The 16,626-nt window shown below is 45.4% G+C and overlaps 1 protein-coding gene across 7 annotated transcripts in view; it reads right to left on the reverse strand.

Moving 5' to 3' along the window:
* Nucleotides 1–16,626, reverse strand: part of TLK2 (tousled like kinase 2) — an 84,451-nt gene that overhangs the window by 55,605 nt on the left and 12,220 nt on the right. For 6 of the 7 annotated variants that reach the window (XM_053262932.1, XM_053262933.1, XM_053262935.1 and 3 more), the window contains exons 4-7: nucleotides 16,431–16,500; nucleotides 15,072–15,115; nucleotides 14,660–14,755; nucleotides 1,740–1,907 (exon numbers count right to left, since the gene is read on the reverse strand). In XM_053262932.1, the coding sequence (XP_053118907.1) occupies nucleotides 1,740–1,907; nucleotides 14,660–14,755; nucleotides 15,072–15,115; nucleotides 16,431–16,500 (378 nt within the window). The remainder of the gene's footprint in view (nucleotides 1–1,739; nucleotides 1,908–14,659; nucleotides 14,756–15,071; nucleotides 15,116–16,430; nucleotides 16,501–16,626) is intronic. The other variant, XM_053262931.1, reaches the window with a different exon arrangement.

Raw genomic sequence — 16,626 nt, forward strand, 5'->3', positions numbered from 1 at the left:
AGCAAGTGCACCACATGCAGGGGGTGGGGCTAAGCGCTTCGAGGAGCTACTCAATTCTGTCCAGATGGTCCTTCACAGATGCAGAACCCATTCTTATGGCTGCAACGGATCACGGCCCAGATCAACAGGACAGCAAAGCATTATGTCAAACACAATCTTCTTTACTGCCTATGCAAGGATCAAGAAAGCAAACTTATATGCTCTATTGGGTGCTATCACAGAAGTTAACTCCCAGCTCTCCGGAGTGCCTTGGGCAGCAGCCTTTCCTTTCTAATAGAAGATGCCAAAGAAAAGGGATTGAGACTCCTATATGAAGGGGACATGCTCTGCCTTGACACCATGGAGCCACAGGTTTCCCCTTAAGTGAGAGTTAGTGTGTCTCTCCCACAGATACAGTGTAAAACTGTAAAACAAATTATACTGGAGATTCCCATGAAGAGCTCAAATGCTTTCAGATAAAGTAACTCTTGAAAAACATGAGAATCATGTTTGTTTGGAAAATTGCAGGGGGTCTGGAACATAAATATTTGACTGCTTAAGGGTCTGAACAAAAATACAGAAATGCAATGTTTGTTTTGGATTTATAAAATAAAAGTTATGCATTAAGTACACATTTTAACCCACCCCTTGCCCATGAATGCACTTGATGATGAGGGTTTAGGAAACATTGCAGAAAAGAGGGAGGTGGACAAATTATGGTGGATTAGAATTCCACACCTTCCCAGAGGCAAACTATTCTGCCTGTAGTTCCAAAGTGTCAGAGCAGAAAGGTAGGCAGCTGGTTCAGAATCACTACACTGAAAGCATATAACAAGGCTGCAGCCTTTTTACACATTTTAGTTCCGTCTTATTAACGCAATCCACACTCTGTTTTCACAACCATGAACACCAAGCTCCTTCTGACAAAGAAATTGCTATTGATTGGGTTGCGCTTTGGGCAGTATACAAATACTTTAAATAAATAAATATAACTTCTATTGCCTTATTTTGAAGTAAAACTCTTAAATAATTGGTAAACTCACTTCATCCCCTGCTAATTTGGCAAAGAGGCACCTTTTAACGTGGTGATACTCTTTATTTAGCAGGGGGAGAGTAACTGGCCCTATCCACCCCCAGCACAGTACCTCCAGTGACTGTTGCTGGTTTCTATCTTATGTTTCTTTTAGACTGTGAGCCCTTTGGGGACAGGGAGCCATCTTATTTATTATTTCACTGTGTAAACCGCCCTGAGTCATTTTTGGAAGGGCAGTATAGAAATCAAATAAATAATAATTAAACAACAACAACAACAACAGATAATTATAACAACAACAACAACGCTTTAGAACACACACACATTTTGGTATATAGTTTTGAAACTGGAGAAGCCATACTTCTCTGGAGTTCTATTTGTGTTAATTTAAATAATGCACATTTGTAATAGGAACTCCATCTCTGTCACCATATGGAAAAGTGCCAAGGCAGAAATATGGAGGCAGAAAAGGATTCCTACATAGTTGAAGGAAAGAGTACATGAAGCTGACCAAGAAGCAAGGGTCTCGGGGAAGGGTAAATCTAAAATATGTAGCTCTTTTTTTCTTAACCTTTTGTTCTTTTCTCCAATTGCAACCAAAAGGAAGAAAATTGTGATTCCAACAAGGGGACCAAACATATACTGTGTATGTGTGTGCCCGCAAGAGTCTGCATGCTGTCAAGCCCATTAAGTCCCCCTTGAGTTTGGTCATTAAGACCGTGCTCACCGGAGTAAACGGAAAACAGAGGCTTGCACCCCTCTGGGCCAGCTGCTCGCCCTCTAGTCGCTGTTTCGCCAGCATCGCCGACACCAGCGTTGGCAGAGCAGAGTGCTCCTCCTGCAGTTCCTTGGCTGTGTTGCCGTCTACCCCGTAAAGCGGCTGCTCCATTCGCCGCTGTAATACATTTAAAGAAAATTGCAAGGTATTTTCAAGGGCGGGGGGAGGAGACTGTGTGGAAAAGAATAAGACAGATTCTTGCCAGACATGCTGTTGGTAAATGCAACAGCTTGGAAACAAATATATAGCATAATGGGCCAGAGGAAGAATCCAATTATCAAAAGTGATCCTGTTACCAGAGATCTCACCATTTTTAAAGGACAATCAAACTGACAACCTTGATGCTTTTTGTGTAGCACTTCCACTTCATTTTTAATTACTCAAAGTTGTGCATATCTTTCTCCCTCAACAAATGTAGAAGTCAAAAGCAAGTGTAAATTATTTATATTTACTTATTTTACATGATTTATGCAAATCACAGGGACAGACAAGGAGAAGCCCTGCCCCTTATTGAAATGTGGCACTCCCCTGCTATGCCCTCTGATTCTGCCCAAACACCTTCTACCTGATCCTTGCAACTGTAAGAGCTAGAAACCTTCTTAAATAGTACAATTCTCATGAATGGAAAATTAGTACAAATTCTCAAGAAAAAGGGAGAAAAAGTACAAATTCTCATGAATTGGTACTTGATGTGAAGGTTACTTCTTGTTGGCGGAACAAGAGCATCCACAGTATGGTCATCTTCTCCCATTCACTCTAGAGGCAGCACTTATAATTAGCAAAGGGTTCAAGAGCCACTCAGAGGAGATCCTTCCCATTTTTCAGAATGCACTGTAACCAAGTCTTAAATTGGGCATTAAACTTGAGAGAGAAAACAAAACTTTAACAAGTATGCATTGAGTAGTAACTACCTCCTATAAAAAGAATAAAAGGGGAGCGGGGAGGCCTTCAGGCTCCATGTTGCCACTCTAACATTTCTTCAAGAGGGACATTGGTGCTCAATACCACCCTAGTTGAATGTGCCATAATGTAATCAAGAACTGGGAGACATTGGGCTTCACAGGCCATCACAATACAGGCCTTGATTCATCCAGCTATAAGTTTTCCATAAAGCAGCATTGTGGAGGTTCCAGAACAGGAATGCGTGCTCTGTTGGAAAATCTGGCAGTATGGCATCCTGCAGGAACCATGGGGTGAATGAGACACTAGTGGCCTGTGTCCAGGTTTGCTCAGAATTGTTGATGGGCAGTTGCATCTTGATGTGGCAGGAACAGCCTTTGCAGGTCTCATGTCAAGATGTGCTCAGAGAAATGTGGTTATGCAGGCTTACTGGTCCTCTTGGTCTGGAAGGAAGGCACTGATCAGTCCCAATACAGGAATTATTTCCATGTGGGGAGGGGGACGTTTCTCCCCCCACTCTGGAAAGGGAATGTGGAATGAACTCCAACTAAGTGTCTGTTTCAAGAGTGGGCAGAACAGGAAACTGGGAGGGATCTCCTCTAAAGGGTTCTTAAAGATTTTGCTAATTAACATAACATCTATTTCCAGAATAAGGTAGAAGAAAGAATCCACTCTGGATGTCCTACTCCACCAGAGGATAGGGATGTGTGAACCGGCTGGAGATTTGGGTCAAGGGTTTGTCCTCGGGCTGGATTGGGCCTGGTTTGGCACCAGTCCGGGGTTTGAAATCTTTTAAAAATATATATATATATTTTAAAACACACTCCTGGGTCTGGGTTAACTCTGCTGCCGCGGGGGTGGGGTGGGGGTTGCTGCTGCTGCGGGGTCTCTAAGGTTTTCCCCTGCTGGCCTCCCTCCAGACTTTATGGGGCCAATTAGGCCCATTTTCAGGCTTTCCTGGCCCTCTCCCGGCTCATGGTGGCCATTTTGAAGGCCGCTGCACACGCGTATAAGTTATTTGCATACCCAGACAGGCGGGGGAAGCTTTAGAGACACACACACACCCGTTGGCCTCAGCAGCAGCCCTCTGAGGCAGCAGAGTTAACCTGGACCCAGGGGTGCGTTCTAAAAAAAAAATAAAAAAAAATGGAAACCCCGGACCAGCTTGAACCCGAGCTGAACCGGGGTGGGTAGGTTTGGGGGGTGTACAAAACCAAACATGCCCGGTTTGGTTCAAGTCCAGTCCGGACTCAAACCGAACACCAGTTTTTTGCACACCCCTACCATAGGACTCGTTCTACATCCAATACCATATTTCATGCTTGTCTTGAATGCAGTTTCAGCTCTACTATCCTCAAAAGCTTGCTTCGCTTCAGTCACCTTGTATGACTGAGGCACTATTCCTACTCTCAGATAAGAAAAACCAAGAACTTTTGCTGAAGCACAAGTGGATCACTACTAAGAATGAAAAAAAAACAACACCCCATAATTGTGGATCTGACTTGATTATTTTTAAAAAATGGAGCATTGGTTCACTTCCCGTGAAGACTTCTTCTTGCTGCTGCATCCAAGGGCATCTCCTTGAGCGGGTTATGATTCTCCATGTGACTCCTAAGGCAGGACTATGCAAATTAGAGTCTTTAAAAGGTGGAGAAACATGACCCCACCCAGTTCTTTTAGGACAAGAAATCCAAGAGTAAACGAAGAAGAGAAACACGTACTGAAAGTATCTATAACAAAAATACTTAACTAGGAGCAAAAAACTTCCAACAATTTGGAAAAAATGATTGTGCCCACCAAAAAGGTGGATCATACGAAAGCCTTCATTGTTTTTAGGCAAATAATTTAGAGATACCTCCCCCCGAGGGACTACTGACTAGGCACGGGTACTAAGAAAGGTGGGTTGAGACGCCCTTGGATGCAGCAGCAAGAAGCAGCCTTCACGGTAAGTGAACCAATGCTCCATTCTCTGCTGCTGGCATCCAAGGATGTCTCCTTGAGTGGGGACATACCACAGCCCTCGGCCCAACTGGGGGCGGGGAGCACCCGTGCCTCCTCCAAGTCAAGGACCTGCTGGAGGACCCACCTTCCCAATGCTGCTTGAGCTGAGGTGAAGGTATCCACTTTGTAGTGCCTGGTAAAAGTTTAAGGGGCACCCCAGGTAGCCACCCTGAAAGTGTCTGGGACCAGAGCATTAGTAGAAAAAACACTGCCAAGGTGGTGGCCGCTCTGGTCGAATGAGCAAAAACCTTAGTGGTTCTGAGATTCATATGCTAGGGTTATGCACACTTTGAGCCACTGAGCTATGGTGGCGGAGGTCACAGCCTGACCCATGTTTTGAGGCAAAAAGGAAATGAACAACTCTGTAGGCCAGATGGACTTTGTGCACTTCATGTAGGTCTTCAGGCACCTACGGACATCCAGCTTGTGCCAAGCCTTTTCTGCTGGATGAAACAGTTTTGGGCAAAAGGATGGTAATACCACAACCTGGGACATATGAAAAGGTGAGGACACCTTGGGTTGAAAGAAGGTGTCAGGGATGAGTTTCACTGAAATAATGCAGAGGTTTTTGTGAACTGAAAGAGTTCGGAGCTCAAACACCCTCTGTGCTGATGTGACTGACGGCAATCCAAAAGGCAAGCTTTAGAGTTTAAGAGGATAGATTTTATTTGACCAAAGGAAGGGCTCTGTAGAGCCTTTAGGACCATGTGTAGGTTCCATGTAGGGAAACAGTGAACTGCTGGTGGAGCTAGTAGGGTTGCAACTTTGAGGAGATGTCTTAGCTTGGAGTGCCTCGATCCCCCAGAAATAAGATCTACTAGGGTGGCGACATGTCATTTTAGTTTGTTTGTGGCAAGCCTTTGGTCTTGAAGAAATTGCAGTAAATGCTTCATGGTAGCTGCCCCTTTTAGAACTCTATGTCTTACAGGCCACTGGAAAAATGCCTGCCAAGTATATTGATAGATATATTGATAGATTCTGTTAGTGGAAGGGTGTCTAGAGGTCAGCATCGTATCAAACATCTTTGAAGAATAGCCATGCTTTTCCAAGAAGCACTGTTCAGTCTCCATGCAGCTAGCTGTAACCAGCCTAGATCTGGATGGTGCACTGGGCTCTGCAGGAGTAGGTCCGCCATGACTGGAAGTGTCAAGTGATCTGCTGTTGCCATGTTTTCGATTTCTGAACACCAGGGTCTTTGAGGCTTGAATGGAGCTACTAGTATGACCTGGGCCTTGAGGAGTTTCACCCGTCGTAGAAGCTGGGCAGGGAGCGGCATCGGTGGGAAAGCGTGCAGGAGATCCTCTGGCCATGGAGATGAGAAGGCATCTGCCGATTCCGCTTGCGGGGAGGGGAATCAGGTGAAGAACCGTGGTACCGGAGTGTTCTCTGGAGTCGTGAAAAGAATCACAGGTGGGCGGCCAAAGTGGTCCGATATGACTCTGAAGGTGTTTGGTTTCTGCCTCCATTCTCCTGGGAGAATTTCCTTCCTGCTGAGCCAGTCTGCCACAGTGTTCAGGTCGCCTTGCAGGTGGTGCATTGTTATTGAAGCCACATTTTGTTCAGCCCATTGGAAAAGAAGAGCTGCTTCAGCCAGCAGAGATTTCTACCTAGTGCCTCCCTGGTGCCTGACATGCACTTTTGCTGTGGTATTGTCCGTGCAGACCAGTATGTGTTGATTCTGGACCATATGGTGTAATGTCCGAAGCGCCAAGTCAGACTGCTTGGAGATTCAGCCAGTTGCTTTTCGTCTGCCACCCACTTTCCTTGTGCCAACTAGTGGAGACAGTGGGCGCCCCAACCATGCTTGCTTGCATCTGTGGCGATGACAACTCACAGAGGGTCCAGGAACTCCTTCCCCACGGAGAGATGTGGGGGTGTCTAGAGGTCAGCATCATGTCAAGCACCTTTGAAGAACAGCCATGCTTTCCCACCATCTCAGAGATTGTAGTACATGGGGTGGAAGGTCCACCTGTTTGGTGGATTTCATGACAATCTCTGGGTGGTGGGGTAGCAGAAACCACTGCAAGGGCCGCAGGTAGAAAACACACTCAAGGTACAGATTCCAGGGTTGCCACTATCAGTCTCAGGATCCTGGAAAGAGAGCAACGACATGTGCTTCTGTGCTAAGGTCTGGTGGACTTCTGTCTCCCGGGTGGCTCTGCACTCTGGTGGCAAGAAGAGCTTGTTCTGTACTGTGTCTATCATGACCCGCAGGCACAGCAGTTGGTGGGAAGAACGTAGCTGGCTTTTCTCCCTGTTGATCAGGAAGCCGTGATCCTGGAGGACCTGTAGCGTGGTGTTGAGGTCCTTCTGGGCAGCCTGTAGAGACAGAGATTGAAGGAGCAGGTCGAGCAGGCAAGCAAAAATCCTGACCTGTAGGAGGTGCTATGACTGGTGCCATGATCTTTGTGAATATGTGAGGTTCTGAGGAGAGGCAGAAAAGGAAACGTTCTGTATTGGTAGTGTGTTCTGGAATAGTGGAGGGCGGCTGCTTTGATGTATAGGTATGTGTAGATAAGCCTCCTTCAGGTCTCTGGAGGATAGTAAGTCCCAATGGTGTAGGGCCTCTATAATCGACCTGAGAGATTCCATGCGGAACTTCCTCTTTTTTACGAAGTGGCTGAGGTATTTTAAGTCCAGAACTGCCCAGAGGGAGCTGTCCTTCTTGGGTACAGTGAAGATGGGGTAGACGTGCACTCCCTGTTGGTCTGCTGGCACAAGTTCTATCTCTCCGATTGCTAGATGGTGTTGTATCACCTCTTGGAGACCTCTGTGTTTGGAGGGTAGGTGGGAGATTGGGGTGGGTAGAAGGTGGTGAGGGAAGTTTTCGGTCAATTTTATGCAGTAGCCCCCCTTTATTAAGTTGAGAACCCAACAATCTGAGGTGGAGTCCTCCCAAGTGTGTAAGTGAGAGGAGAGGAAACCACCCATGGGCAGCCCACCCGAATCAGGATGGCTGTTTTGGCCTGTTTGTCCTGTTCTCAAACCCCTGTCTTGAAGGTCTGGATCTGCCCCAGAAGGGACGTTGGGACCTGAAACCCTGCTCCCTGCCAGCAAAGGGGGACCGAAACAGGTGAGAGGAGTGGAAAAAAGTCTCCCTTGTGGGCAGACTAGTTTATGCGATGAGAAGGGTATAGCCTTATTCGCATCTTTTTACTCCACCAGGATGTCTTTAAGAGCTGCATCTCCAAAGAGCTTTTTCCACATCAAAGCGAACTGTGGCCAGATTGGTCTCTGATGCAGTGTCTACACGCCAGTATTTTAACCATAGGTTCTGGCGGCCCAGTACTGAAGCAAACCTCATGGAATCAAGGGTGAAGTCAGAGATAAAGGCCAGAGCCTTGTGTAATTTTAACAGTGTTTAGCGCAATCTTGCTGGGTTAAAAATGGGGTCCTGGATTAGATCATCCAGCCATATGTGACACGCTCTGGCTACCATGGAGGCGGCTGCTGAGGCTCTCATTGCAAAGGCAGCAGCATCATATGACCTTTTCATATTAGATGCAGAAAAAAGTCCATCCCCCCTTAGCAGATTCAATGAAGTGCATGGGGAGACTGATTGTCATAGTGTTTTATTTGGGCCCAGGAAAAAACCATCACACTTTTACTTATAGGCTATGATTCCTGTGGGTTAGGCTGGGTCAGACTCAGAGTATGAATATTCTTGGATATTAATGGGGCAAAGTCCACTGATTGGAAAAAAGTATCTGGGGGGCTTCAGCATCCCCTGGTTCTTGACCATATGGCCACTCCTCCCTCCTCATCTGGTTGGTCAGGGTCTTCTGGAGTGTCTCATTTTGGAATTGGGCTGGAGTTTTGTTTGGGGCAAGTTGAGGGTTCCCGCCTGGAGGATGGACAGGAGTCCTGGGTGTGGGCCCCCTGGGGTCTGGTGAATCGTGACCTGAGATTTCAGAGGAACGGTTACTCCTTTCACTCTGCTTAGATCTAGACCTCCCTTTCTTTGCCTTTTCAATGTGCTTGCACTTTTTTTTTTTGGCGTGCCTTCGTAGGGGTTGGGGTCTCAGAAACAGCAGATGCAGTGCTTGAGGAGGGTGACTGATCCTCGCTGTGCCTTTTTTGTTATTCTTAGTTTTAATTTAATTGACCACAGTGGTCAAAGGAATGCACTAATAGAGCCTCAAACCATGAATGCCATGTAGGTGGCATATCAGATGGCATTTGATCAAGGAATTGCAGGGTATGAGCGGGCTGGGCAAGGCTAGATCCCCGAGGGCCCCGTGGGGGATACAAGAATCAGGCCCAACATGGTCTGAGTTCACCAATTGAGTGTCTGTTCCAGCTGCAGTGCTCCTGGTCACCACGGTTCTGGTGGATGCTGTTTTTGCTGCCCCCTGGCCTGATCCTGCGCCCCCAGAAACCATCCATTTCTGAGAGGCTGCATTTTTCTGGGGCTGTGCCCTGCAGACCACTGGTAGGAGGCCACCATTGCTTGTGGGGGGCAGATATCAGCAGCCATGTGCTCTGCAAGGCTTCGGGGAGCAAGTGGAAGCTGCAGCGTTGGATAAAACAATGGCCCTCGGCCCTGGAAGCTGGCAGTGGGTGGGAATAAGACTGGAGGTCGATTTGCCGTCCCCGTCAAGAAAAACTACCAATTGAGTGGGCGGGAGCCTCGGAGTGCTGCCCAAAAGCTGTTTGGCAGGGTGTGCTCTCTATTCCACTTCCTCTGTCGTGCCCCAAATGCAAGATTGAGCGAGCGAAAACTCTGGAGTGCCGCCCATTAGCTGTGCAGTGGGGCATGCGTTCTGCTGTGTGTGTGTTTTTTAACCAAACGCCTGGTTCAGCGGGCCAAGTTCAGGAACGCCACCCATCAGCTAAGCCATAGGGTGAGCGTCCTGCTGGGAGGCCTCTGCTCCTGAAAGCGAAACTCAGCTTTGCGGCCCTTGGGGTGGCTTGCCAGCTGCTTGGAGGGGCTTCGGAAGGCCTTGCTGTAGTTTTCATTTTTCTCATCCGTATGTGGATGGGAATACACATACCTAGCGTGCTCCCTACACAGACAGAGATAGTAAGAGGGCTAGGAGCCCAGTCAAGATAGAGGAGGGAGAATGGAGGAAGGGTGGGGGGGACAGATGAAAAGTTTAGAGAGAAATTCTTTTTTTTTTTTTAAGCGAAAGGAAGGACAAACAATCAAATAGCAAGCAAAGAGAACCTATGAACAAATGTATGATCCAGAAATGAAAGTGATAGAAGATCTGAGCAGAAGCTGAGGAGAACTGCCTTGGATTTTGTATTTTATTTTCAGCTTTTTGTGTCCTGTTATGATTTAATGTGTTTTTATTGTATGTTTTTAATCCTCTGTTGTGAGCCACCCAGAGAACAATTTGTTATGGTGTGGCTAACAAATAAAGATGATGATGATTATTATTATTATTGGAGCCACACAGGACTAAAAGAACTGGGTGGGGTCATGTTTCTCCACCTTTTAAAGACTAATTTGCATAGTCCTGCCTTAGAAGTCACATGGAGAATCATAACCCACTCAAGGTGATGACTTTGGATGTCAGCAGCAGAGAAAATTGCCCAACCTATTTCACATGTGTGCCCTCCTCTCACTCACATACAACTGAAGGAAATAAAATTTCTTTCCATGGATTAAATGAGTAATGTAATCTACAGGACTACTCAGGGGCTGTGAAGGCAGCATTTGCTTGAAAAATACTAAATCCTAACCACCAATCTTAATTCAAGTGCATGTTAAACATTTTAAACATTTCAAACATGTTAAACGTTTAGTACTTGTCACTAGACCTCCATAAACTATTCCCACTTTTCCTATTTCTTTGTAATGTCTGAAGAGACTAAAATATCTTTTAGTTTTCTAGAAAACTACTGGTACATGCACCCAGAAATAGGAACAAAGAATGAAAAGTCAGGAAGGAGCAGAGGTCCTTCCAAGTGCATTCATAATTCTGTATTTGGATCTCGTTGTCCTTGGGCGAGATGCCAAGTCAGGGAAGAAGATTCTGTTAAATTCCATCATTGAAAAAACAAACAATACACATGACCACTTTAGTGTGGGAAAGCTTAATGTAGTCCCAACAAAATGCTGTGGAAGCATGCTTAACATGACAAGTGACATAATATATGTTAGGACAGATGCTCCTGATCAGCAACTTAATTAGAATGTGGGGATTCTTCAGGTACTGAGGTGTCGGTTCTGCTCTGCTTTTGTCCACCTGCACCTCAGACTAGTAAGAAGGGAGTTCCCTGCCAATCACACTCCCACCCCCTGCTCCATTCTCCTCTGCTCAGGGATGTGCTCTTCCAATTGGGTTCCTCTTGGGGAGTTCTACAGCAACTGCCTCCCCTTTTGGTGATGCCTGTCCTAACTAGACCTGTGCAGTGACTGCAGTCTTGTGAAAGGTTGACACTGCCTCCTGGGGTAGCGTAGATTTCCCACCAGACCACCCAACAGCCAGAACTGTCCCCGCACGGTTCCCTCTGCAGCCATGCTGCTTACCAGTTCCTCCCCTCATTGTCATTGGGCACCTTTTGGCCAGCCTTTCTGACTGGCATTTGCCCATCCCTGTTCTCCTCTGGAAAGTGCCCCATTCCTTCCTATCTGAGTACAGCTCTAAACGCCAGTGTAGGCTTATTCTATATTGATACCGTTCACTATTTTAAAACAAAGTAATATTTTATAACCCGAGAGATCCCCATTGGTTGTACCCTAGATAACCAATGGGGTTGGTTTTTAGATGAGAGTGGGGGCTCTCTTGTGTATGTGGCTTTGTAACATCCATCTAAACCATGCCAAACAAAAAGCTCAGAGGAGAGAAAGATGTTCTCAAAACTGAAGTGAAGAAAATATAGGGTGTCTGTCTTCCTATATGTAAATAAGGACATAAGGACAGCCCTACTGGATAGGGTTCAAGGCCCATCTAGTCCAGCATCCTGTTTCCCACAGTGACCCACCAGATGCCTCTGGGAAGCCCACAGGCAAGAGATGAAATCATGGCCTCTCTCCTGCTATTGCTCCCCTGCAACTGGTATTTAGAGGAGGCTGGAGGTGGCCTATAGGCATCAGACTAGTAGCGATTGATAGACCTGTCCTCCATGAATTTGTCAAACTCCCTTTTAAACCTATCCAGGCTGATAGCCATCACATTGTGTGGCAGATAATTCCATAGGTTAATTATGCACTGTGTGAAAAGGTGTTTCCTTTTCTTGGCCCTAAACTTCTGGGCAATCAGTTTCATGGGATGACCCCTGGTTCTAGTGCTGTGAGAGAGGGAGAAAAAATTCTATGCACTCTTTCGACACCATGCATAATTTTGTAGACCTCTATCATGTCTCCTTGTAGTCTTTTTTCCTAAATGAAAGCCCCAGGTGTTGTAGCCTTGCTTCATAGGGAAGGTGCTCTAGGCCTCTGTTCATCTTGGTTGCCCTCTTCTGCACCTTCTAAATTTCTACAATGGCCCTTTTGAGACATGGTGATCAGAAGTGTATACAGTACGCCAAATGTGGCCGCACCATAGATTTGTATAAGAGCATTATAATATTAGCAGTTTTATTTTCAATCCCTTTTAAAGTAACCCAGTTCCTATGCAATTTGATGCAGACCTGTGAAGGTAATCAGTTTACCTGTGGAAAACACACTTCAATTTCATAATCCTGTGGGAGGCACAGTTAAATAAGCAGAATCAGAAAGGAAACCTGGAAGATCAGAAGTCCTTGACTTGGGGTCTCTCTCTCATTCTGTGATGATTTTAAAACATCAGCAAGGGGTGGAAGGAAGAGAAAGTAAGCAGTGGTAGAAACAGAAAGGAAAGTAGATCTTCCTCCCTCCCAAACAAGTGTTGCCTAAATGACTTGATATAGTAATCAAGCAGGTGCAACACACCTGGGAATTCCTTGTTTGTGAAGAGAGGTTACAAGTTTAGCTATGTTGAGTGAACAGGCATCCAGCCACTTTATAATTATTCCAAGAACACTTCCTCAAGCCTACTCCATCCCACACTGCTTGTTCCTGCTCCTCCTACTTTACCTCCCTATCACATCTTTCCAGTTGCTACCCAGTACTGCCTCATGTCTTTCCCAATCGTACAACCACAGCGATCCTTAAAAGGGTCCGTCTAGGCTTCCTATCCTAAGGAGGAACAAATGCTGTTTGTCATCCAACTGCTTGCTTAAGTGAGTAGCAAATTGTATTAATGATGCTTGGTATTCCCAATGGTATTAATGAATCCTAAAATAAAATAGATGATTCTTTTGAGAATAAGCTAACCAAACGACACTGACACTGAAAGGGAGTGCAGGGACCACTGTATGTTAGAAACCCACGGGGAAGGAGAAACCATCGGCCAAGGAAGATTTCTCCGAATCTGGCAAAAACTTGTAACAGTCCTCCCCACCTGCCACGCCACCCTCAAAACTGAAGGACTGACTAGTGTCTGTTAGCTACTTTCAGTCCCCTTTGTTTAGACTACTTACACTTCTAACCACCTGATTTGTATTTTTTAAAGCTATTTTATTTCACAGATATAACAAGATACAAACAAAAAACCTGAACAGGTGTTGGAAAATTTGAAGGAGCCCTAGATCCAATTAAGAAGGAATGTCCAAAATTGAAAAGTCCAAGCATTACAACACAGACACCTCCTATATAGCATCACTTCTTCTATGCACTCTGGAGACCAGAAGTGTTAACTTATGTAAGCTCCTGGGCCTCCAATTCATATCAGTATCACTGACTCCCACAGTCCCTGGGATTTCAATGCCTTCGATTATGGTCCGTCCCCATGGCTGCCTGTCAGCTGCCACACTTTCTTGGCTCCTCCTGCATCAGTGCAGGGAGTAAGGACTCTGTGATCGTAGTTTTTGAAAATGCATCATATAGCACACTTGTAAAAATAAAACATTCTAGTGGTGTATGCGTTTGTTTTCTCATGGAGTGCCTAAGCCAGTACTTCACTGTTCTTGTTCTACTCCCAACACTGCTTCTGATTGGCTCCAGCAATTCTTACAAAGTCAGCACACCATGCATATACTCACAGATCTATGGAAATAAGGTTCTCGCAATACCCTCAAGCATGATCTTCAGTTTAGTCTCAATTATTTTCTTAGAGTAATAGCTTGCAGCCTAGAACGGGCCCTGGACCTCAGTAAAGTGTACCTGCTCCTGGCTTCCCCATATTTCATGCTTGGGTCTCAAGAGAAACCAGAATTCTAACAGCAACAGAGTGCTGATCCTTCTGCATGTATCCCAGAAAATAGAATGCCTCTCTAACAGTACTTCCTGTCTGGAAGGCAGGAGACCATGCAGCACACACACCTTATGACATCCAAAAAGGACATCTTCAATATGAGAGTTAAGAACTAGCCATTTTTGAATCAATGCATACAAATGTTATAGCAAGTACACACGAGTTCACTCCCTCATGTGCAGAGTGGCTTGTTGAGGACATTGTGTCCTGTATGAGGCAGATATGCTGCCGGAGGCTTTGATGAACAGACTTCTCCAGTTCTGCTATCCAAATAAACTGTGAAGACATTTCTGCATTTTGTTTTCAAGGTTTGTGTTTTCAAGCAAGCCAGACATATTTCTTTTTTTTAGAGACAGAGAAAGTTATGGAGATTATAGTCAGACCAGCCCCACAGTTACTCACGCTGGGGACAAGTACTGGCCCCTTCTGGCTCCAGCCATCCTTTGACAAGCTACATATATGTGGGTGCACTTCTAGAGTCTACATATTCATTTGCAGTGCTCAGTGCTGAACACAGGCAGTAAGGTCAGGGAATAATTATGAAAAGGCATTCAGGTCCCACCACCTTACTCCTGGAAGTCTTGGACTGATATCCACTCCCTGGGGCTTCTGAACAACCACCTGCATGTATGTAAGCTTCCCCTAGAAGAAAAGCATGCCAGAAACATGCTTTTTAAAAGAAAGCAAAGAATTTTCAGGGTGCCACATTGCTCACAACATGAAACCTACACCATGAAAACTTACAGGTAAGGGATTTGATAAGGAATGCTGCGGTGAGGAACGTGCAACAGGTGGCACACTTCTTCCAGGGCTTGTTCCTGGACCACTTCCCCCAGCAAACTAATCAAGGAAGGAGAGGGAGAAAAACAGATCAGAGATTTCACAAGAACACTGAACAAATTTCATAAAGTGCACCAGATTGCATAGGAACTGGGTTATACAAAATATGCATGAAAGGGGACAGCAAGAATCAAGACCTATACTTTGTCCCAAACTCACCTGAAAAGATGGGAAGCACCGTAGTCCTGAACGTTAAGGTGCCTGACTGCAAGCCCCCACTGAGAAGTTTATATGGCTATTACAGCCACTAACTGAACATGCACCCATAGGATTTGAAAGAACAGAATTTGATTATTCACACATGAAGTTAGCTCACCTCAAAATAATCACTAATTTTATGTCCCCTTGGAGTGACTTTGCCTGCAAGAAAAAAAAACAGAAGTCATCATGTGGCATTAAGCCTTCACAACCATCTTGAAAATATTATTAAGCTTTGGGGTCTGTTTATTCTTGTAATTGCTGTGGCTTTGCAACAGGAAAGAAACCAAATAGTACTTAGGTTTGAGTATGCCTGCTTATTTTGAGACATTTCAAATCTTGGAGATCTGCTGCAGCTCACTCTGGTCCTCTGCCAATCAACACTGCTAATGGGACAATATTGTAGGGAACAACATGAACACTGAAAGGGGGAAGCCAGCTATGCAATGTGTACAAGTTATGTATGAATGGGGGCTGCCTTTGTGAAGGACTCACTTCCTTCATTTCAGGTGGTGTGCCAGAGTGGACTTGAAAGACAAACAGCTGTCGTGTGGATTGTGATAATTAGCAGCAAAGACCAAATGGCAACTCTGGAGCTACATGCAGTGGCTCCCAAGAGAAAGAGGGGATTGCTTTTGCAGACTTGCCCGCTTTTCTCTTAGAAGCATGCCGAGCGAAAATGTGACACATGCAGACAACAGGAAAAAGCAACAGAAGGGTACATGCCATGAGGGCCTGAAGAATGTGGGCACACTGGAGTATTTTTGGGAATTCCAAGCCAGGAAGGCAGAAAAGAGAAATGTAATATGAGCAGGAAAGGAATTAGAGAAGTGACTGGATAAAGAGCAAAAATGGTGGGACCAGTGGAGGAAGTGGCATCATTTGGGGTTATGGTTTCTGATTGACTAGATGAGCACAGTCTACCCACACAAGGATCATGCATGTTGTTGCTGTTCCTTGGGATCAGGAAATTTGGGTTGCTCTTTCCCAAAGTTATGGACAAATCATAAAAACAGGAGGAGGAAGTTTATTTCTGATACTGCTCTGTTAGGTTAGCATCCCCAATATACCATCTTCAAAATGAGTTTAAGGACTGCTTCAGTTTTCATATGTTCCCTATATGGATGTGCTTCAGTGTTCAAAACAGTAGGAAAATTTGTGGGAGACAGATCATTCCCTGAGACTACTAGAAGTGTTCAAGAAGCCATGCCCAACTGCAGCACAAACATGCAGTGACATAAATGCAGATAAATGTTACAATACGTTTGTTACAGAGCTAAAAATGTTTTTCTTATAACGGGGACAACAAATTGTCCCTGAAGGGCAGGGCACAACACAAACGCCAGGATCATAACAAGCTGCCTGACACACTCTAGAGACAGATGCACATTCTCAGGGGACAAGAAAATTCTCTAACAACTGGACTCATTACTGCATGTTTGGAGATCCTAATTAGAGGGCCTGGAACACAGGTTACCTTGAGTGGTCTCAAAGGGTTCCGCTTTCCTCTTCCTGTTGCGCTGGTCATTCTGTTTTTTTTCCGGAGTCTTAAAGGGAAAGAGGGGGGAAAAATCCCAAAACAATTTCTATCGACATCGCAGGTTTTAAGGACACACCAAGACATCCAAAGATTAGATTGTCTACAGCTCTTCAACAGAGCTTGTAAATAGCTT

The sequence above is a fragment of the Hemicordylus capensis genome, chromosome 6 (genome assembly GCF_027244095.1).
Source record: "Hemicordylus capensis ecotype Gifberg chromosome 6, rHemCap1.1.pri, whole genome shotgun sequence".
Lineage (NCBI taxonomy): Eukaryota > Metazoa > Chordata > Lepidosauria > Squamata > Cordylidae > Hemicordylus > Hemicordylus capensis.